Source organism: Oncorhynchus clarkii, chromosome 4 (assembly GCF_045791955.1).
Source record: "Oncorhynchus clarkii lewisi isolate Uvic-CL-2024 chromosome 4, UVic_Ocla_1.0, whole genome shotgun sequence".
Lineage (NCBI taxonomy): Eukaryota > Metazoa > Chordata > Actinopteri > Salmoniformes > Salmonidae > Oncorhynchus > Oncorhynchus clarkii.
In genome coordinates, this window is record NC_092150.1 from 91,853,057 (window position 1) to 91,860,556 (window position 7,500).

General features: G+C 44.6%; 1 protein-coding gene across 2 annotated transcripts in view; it reads left to right on the top strand.

Moving 5' to 3' along the window:
* The window catches only part of LOC139407915 (transcriptional activator Myb-like), a 28,747-nt gene that overhangs the window by 954 nt on the left and 20,293 nt on the right, over positions 1 to 7,500 (top strand). For both annotated transcript variants that reach the window (XM_071151795.1, XM_071151794.1), the window contains exon 2: positions 7,306 to 7,423. In XM_071151795.1, the coding sequence (XP_071007896.1) occupies positions 7,306 to 7,423 (118 nt within the window). The remainder of the gene's footprint in view (positions 1 to 7,305; positions 7,424 to 7,500) is intronic.

Genomic DNA, 7,500 nt, shown 5'->3' on the forward strand with positions numbered 1-7,500 from the left:
AGGTGCATGTCCTGTAATATAGATGAATGCGCTTTGAGACAGGTGGAATAGTTCACTATGTCTGTGAATATTGTGATGTGTAGCCTACTCGTGCTTTTACCAATATGACGCAACTGAAAAAAAAGTCATGAAACTGGAAAAAAATATTCATGAACACAAGTTACAACCAAAAAAAGTTACAAAAAATAAATAATTTGGAAACATTTATACAGTTTGACACAAATCTAGGCTTCATTTTGTATTTCTTATTTAATTGGGTTTTTTTTGTTGGTGTTTTTTTTGTTGGTGACATCAGTTGTTAATCAGTCTAAAGTCGTGAGCTCAGAGCCGAGGGTCTGTGTCTGTGTCACGCGACGTTTCACTGTGGCGCGGTGTCATTGTGACGTTATAATAACATCACATAGAGCTTCATTTAAACATACCCGTATGTGTTTTAAATACGCGTGTGTTGTTGTTCGCTTTTGAGAATGAGATGTGAATTCAGACTTATTTTTCCCGTGCAGTATGACACTATTTCGTTTTCATGCCAATGGTTAGGCTTAACGTTTCCAATGGTTAGGCTTAACGTTTCCGATGGTTAGGCTTAACGTTTCCAATGGTTAGGCTTAACGTTTCCGATGGTTAGGCTTAACGTTTCCGATGGTTAGGCTTAACGTTTCCAATGGTTAGGCTTAACGTTTCCGATGGTTAGGCTTAACGTTTCCAATGGTTAGGCTTAACGTTTCCAATGGTTAGGCTTAACGTTTCCAATGGTTAGGCTTAACGTTTCCAATGGTTAGGCTTAACTTTTCCGATGGTTAGGCTTAACGTTTCCGATGGTTAGGCTTAACGTTTCCAATGGTTAGGCTTAACGTTTCCAATGGTTAGGCTTAACGTTTCCAATGGTTAGGCTTAACGTTTCCAATGGTTAGGCTTAACGTTTCCAATGGTTAGGCTTAACGTTTCCAATGGTTAGGCTTAACGTTTCCAATGGTTAGGCTTAACGTTTCCAATGGTTAGGCTTAACGTTTCCAATGGTTAGGCTTAACGTTTCCAATGGTTAGGCTTAACGTTTCCAATGGTTAGGCTTAACGTTTCCAATGGTTAGGCTTAACGTTTCCAATGGTTAGGCTTAACGTTTCCAATGGTTAGGCTTAACGTTTCCGATGGTTAGGCTTAACGTTTCCAATGGTTAGGCTTAACGTTTCCAATGGTTAGGCTTAACGTTTCCAATGGTTAGGCTTAACGTTTCCTATGGTTAGGCTTAACGTTTCCAATGGTTAGGCTTAACGTTTCCAATGGTTAGGCTTAACGTTTCCAATGGTTAGGCTTAACATTTCCAATGGTTAGGCTTAACGTTTCCAATGGTTAGGCTTAACGTTTCCAATGGTTAGGCTTAACGTTTCGCCTTGTAAACAAACCTATTTTAAATAATCGGATTTCATAGATTTTTTTTGTCTCCTTTGTTTGTATTGTTATAAAGTATAATAAAATAATAAAAATATACATTGATAAAATGTTGTAAAGTAACCTGTTGACTATTGACATGATTATATATATATTTAACATGTGAATCAATCAAAGTTGGTATTCAGAAACAATTATGCTCAGTAGATATGAACAATTTTACCAGAGAGCTAATAAAAACACAAATAACATCTAATGATATTGATAAGAGGCTTGTTGTTAAGGAAGTTGATATAGAGTGAAGGCTATCTTATCCTTTATAATACTGTAGTAAAGACACACACACACACACACACACACACACACACACACTACATACACACACACACACATACACACACACACACACACACACACACACACACACACACACACACACACACACACACACACACACACACACACACACACACACACACACACACACACACACACACACACACACACACACACACACACACACACACACACACACACACACACACACACTACACTACACTACACTACACCACACACACTACACACACACACATACACACACACACACACACTACACTACACACACTACACACACTACACACACACACACACACACACACACACTACACACACACACACACACACACACACACACAAGTTCCTGTTCACCTGTAGTACTGTAACAAAAAAATAATCCTCTCTGCCTCATACGTTGTCCTGGCCTCTGATTGGCTCTGGAGTGGAGGTGACTGTGTGTGTGTGTGATTGGCTAGGAGTGTTGACTGTGTGTGTGTGTGTGCTGCTCTGATGATACCTGGAGCAGGTCTGAACATGCCAGGACCAAGGCAGGGTCATGTTAATATGATCAGGTGTACCTGTACCTGTCGTGCCAGATCACCTGGGGTTTCTGTGGAAACCAAAAACACCACAACCAGTTTGTCAGAGTGTGTGTACGTGTGCGGGGAGTATGTGTGTGTGTGTGGAGTGTGTATGTGTGTGTGTGTGTGTGTGTGTGTGGAGTGTGTATGTGTTCTCCCTGTATGGCCTTGTGGGTGACTGACTGACTGACTGACTGACTGCATCCTACCCTGTTATAATGACTGGTTCTGTTACCCTGTTACCACCCTACCCTGCTATAATGACTGGTTCTGTTACCCTGTTACCACCCTACCCTGCTATAATGACTGGTTCTGTTACCCTGTTACCACCCTGCCCTGCTATATATAATGACTGGTTCTGTTACCCTGTTTACCACCCTACCCTGCTATAATGACTGGTTCTGTTACCCTGTTGCCACCCTACCCTGCTATAATGACTGGTTCTGTTACCCTGTTACCACCCTACCCTGCAGTAATGACTGGTTCTGTTACCCTGTTACAACCCTACCCTGCTATAATGACTGGTTCTGTTACCCTGTTACCACCCTACCCTGCTATAATGACTGGTTCTGTTACCCTGTTACCACCCTACCCTGCTGTAATGACTGGTTCTGTTACAATGTTACCACCATACCCTGCTATAATGACTGGTTCTGTTACCCTGTTACCACCCTACCCTACTATAATGACTGGTTCTGTTACCCTGCTACCACCCTACCCTGCTATAATGACTGGTTCTGTTACCCTGTTACCACCCTATCCTGCTATAATGACTGGTTCTGTTACCCTGTTACCACCCTACCCTGCTATAATGACTGGTTATGTTGCCCTGCTACCACTCTACCCTGCTATAATGACTGGTTCTGTTACCCTGTTACCACCCTATCCTGCTATAATGACTGGTTCTGTTACCCTGCTGTAATGACTGGTTCTGTTACCCTGTTACCACCCTACCCTGCTAGAATGACTGGTTCTGTTACCCTGCTACCACCCTACCCTGCTATAATGACTGGTTCTGTTACCCTGTTACCACCCTACCCTGCTATAATGACTGGTTCTGTTACCCTGTTACCACCCTACCCTGCTATAATGACTGGTTCTGTTACCCTGTTACCACCCTACCCTGCTATAATGACTGGTTATGTTACCCTGCTAGAATGACTGGTTCTGTTACCCTGTTACCACCCTACCCTGCTATAATGACTGGTTCTGTTACCCTGCTATAATGACTGGTTCTGTTACCCTGCTATAATGACTGGTTCTGTTACCCTGTTACCACCCTACCCTGCTATAATGACTGGTTCTGTTACCCTGTTACCACCCTACCCTGCTATAATGACTGGTTCTGTTACCCTGTTACCACCCTACCCTGCTATAATGACTGGTTCTGTTACCCTGCTAGAATGACTGGTTCTGTTACCCTGTTACCACCCTACCCTGCTATAATGACTGGTTCTGTTACCCTGCTAAAATGACTGGTTCTGTTACCCTGTTACCAACCTACCCTGCTATAATGACTGGTTCTGTTACCCTGTTACCACCCTACCCTGCTATAATGACTGGTTCTGTTACCCTGTTACCACCCTACCCTGCTATATATAATGACTGGTTCTGTTACCCTGTTACCACCCTACCCTGCTGTAATGACTGGTTCTGTTACCCTGCTATAATGACTGGTTCTGTTACCCTGTTACCACCCTACCCTGCTATAATGACTTGTTCTGTTACCCTGTTACCACCCTACCCTGCTATAATGACTGGTTCTGTTACCCTGTTACCACCCCACCCTGCTATAAGGACTGGTTCTGTTACCCTGCTATAATGACTGGTTCTGTTACCTCGTTTCCACCCTACCCTGCTATAATGACTTGTTCTGTTACCCTGTTACCACCCTACCCTGCTATAATGACTGGTTATGTTACACTGTTAATTCCCTACCCTGCTATAATGACTGGTTCTGTTACCCTGTTACCACCCTACCCTGCTGTAATGACTGGTTTTGTTACCCTGTTACCACCCTACCCTGCTATAATGACTACTGTCTCCCCACACTCTGTCTCTCATTCTGTCTCACCACATTCTGTCTCTCATTCTGTCTCATCACATTCTGTCTCTCATTCTGTCTCATCACATTCTGTCTCATCACATTCTGTCTCTCATTCTGTCTCCCCACATTCTGTCTCCCCACATTCTGTCTCCCCACATTCTGTCTCCCCACATTCTGACTCCCCACATTCTGACTCCCAACATTCTGTCTCCCCACATTCTGTCTCCACATTCTGTCTCCCCACATTCTGTCTCCCCACATTCTGTCTCCCCACATTCTGTCTCACCACATTCTGTCTCACATTCTGTCTCCACATTCTGTCTCACATTCTGTCTCCCCACATTCTGTCTCCCCACATTCTGTCTCACATTCTGTCTCCCCACATTCTGCCTCCCCACATTCTGTCTCCCCACATTCTGTCTCCCCACATTCTGTCTCACATTCTGTCTCCCCACATTCTGCCTCCCCACATTCTGTCTCCCCACATTGTCTCCCCACATTCTGTCTCCCCACATTCTGTCTCCCCACATACTGTCTTCCCACATACTGTCTCCCCACATACTGTCTCCCCACACTCTGTCTCCGTACATATCTAATTAAATCAAATCAAATTTATTTATATAGCCCTTCATACATCAGCTGATATCTCAAAGTGCTGTACAGAAACTCAGCCTAAACCCCCAAACAGCAAGCAATGCAGGTGTAGAAGCACGGTGGCTAGGAAAAACTCCCTAGAAAGGCCAAAACCTAGGAAGAAACCTAGAGAGGAACCAGGCTATGTGGGGTGGCCAGTCCTCTTCTGGCTGTGCCGGGTGGAGATTATAAACCTAGAGAGGAACCAGGCTATGAGGGGTGGCCAGTCCTCTTCTGGCTGTGCCGGGTGGAGATTATAAACCTAGAGAGGAACCAGGCTATGTGGGGTGGCCAGTCCTCTTCTGGCTGTGCCGGGTGGAGATTATAAACCTAGAGAGGAACCAGGCTATGTGGGGTGGCCAGTCCTCTTCTGGCTGTGCCGGGTGGAGATTATAAACCTAGAGAGGAACCAGGCTATGAGGGGTGGCCAGTCCTCTTCTGGCTGTGCCGGGTGGAGATTATAACAGAACATGGCCAAGATGTTCAAATGTTCATAAATGACCAGCATGGTCAAATAATAATAATCACAGGCAGAACAGTTGAAACTGGAGCAGCAGCACGGCCAGGTGGACTGGGGACAGCAAGGAGTCATCATGTCAGGTAGTCCTGAGGCATGGTCCTAGGGCTCAGGTCCTCCGAGAGAGAGAAAGAAAGAGAGAAAGAGAGAATTAGAGAACGCACACTTAAATTCACACAGGACACCGAATAGGACAGGAGAAGTACTCCAGATATAACAAACTGACCCTAGCCCCCCGACACATAAACTACTGCAGCATAAATACTGGAGGCTGAGACAGGAGGGGTCAGGAGACACTGTCTCCCCACATTCTGTCTCCCCACATTCTGTCTCCCCACATTCTGTCTCCCCACGTTCTGTCTCCCCACATTTTGTCTCCACACATACTGTCTCCCCACATTCTCTCTCTCTGTCTCTCTCTCTCTCTCCTCTCTCTTTCTCTCTCTCTCTCTGTCTCTCTCCGCTCTCCTCTCTCCTCTCTCTCTCTCTCTCTCTCTCTCTCTCTCTCTATCTGTGTCTCTCTCTCTGTCTCTCTCTCTCTCTCTATCTCTGTCTCTCTCTATTTCTCTCTGTCTCTCTCTCCTCTCTCTCTCTCTCTCTCTCTCTCTCTCTCTCTCTCTCTCTCTCTCTGTCTCTCTCCTCTCTCCTCTCTCCTCTCTCTCTCTCTCTCTCTCTCTCTCTCTCTCTCTCTCTCTCTCTCTCTCTCAATTCAATTCAATTCAAGGGCTTTATTGGCATGGGAAACATTGCCAAAGCAAGTGAGGTTGATAATATATAAAGTGAATATATTAAGTGAAATAAACAATAAAAATTAACAGTAAACATTACACATACAGAGGTTTCAAAACAATAAAGACATTACAAATGTCATATTATACAGTGTTTTAACAATGTACAAATGGTTAAAGGACACAAGATAAAATAAATAAGCATAAATATGGGTTGTATTTACAATGGTGTTTGTTCTTCACTGGTTGCCCTTTTCTCATGGCAACAGGTCACAAATCTTGCTGCTGTGATGGCACACTGTGGAATTTCACCCAGTAGATATGGGAGTTTATCAAAATTGGATTTGCTTTCGAATTCCTTGTGGATCTGTGTAATCTGAGGGAAATATGTCTCTCTAATATGGTCATACATTGGGAAGGAGGTTAGGAAGTGCAGCTCAGTTTCCACCTCATTTTGTGGGCAGTGAGCACATAGCCTGTCTTCTCTTGAGAGCCATGTCTGCCTACGGCGGCCTTTCTCAATAGCAAGGCTATGCTCACTGAGTCTGTACATAGTCAAAGCTTTCCTTAAGTTTGGGTCAGTCACAGTGGTCAGGTATTCTGCTGCTGTGTACTCTCTGTTTAGGGTCAGTCACAGTGGTCAGGTATTCTGCCGCTGTGTACTCCCTGTTTAGGGCCAAATAGCATTCTAGTTTGCTCTGTTTTTTTGTTAATTCTTTCCAATGTGTCAAGTAATTATCTTTTTGTTTTCTCATGATTTGGTTGGGTCTAATTGTGCTGTTGTCCTGGGGCTCTGTAGGGTGTGTTTGTGTTTGTGAACAGAGCCCCAGGACCAGCTTGCTTAGGGGGACTCTTCTCCAGGTTCATCTCTCTGTAGGTGATGGCTTTGTTATGGAAGGTTTGGGAATCACTTCCTTTTAGGTGGTTGTAGAATTTAACGTCTCTCTCTCTCTCTCTCTCTCTCTCTCTCTCTCTCTCTCTCTCTGTCTCCCTCTCTCTCCCTCTCTCTCTCTCTCTCTCTCTCTCTCTCTCTCTCTGTCTCCCTCTCTCTCTCTCTCTCTGTCTCTCGCTCTCCAGTGTGTACAGTAGTGAGGAAGATGATGATGACAGTGAGATGTATGAACATGACTATGATGGACCGCTGCCCAAGCCAAGCAAACGCCATCTAGGCAAGACACGCTGGACACGAGAAGAGGTACACACACTAACACACACACTAGCACACACTAACACACACACTAACACACACTGACACACTAACACACACACTAG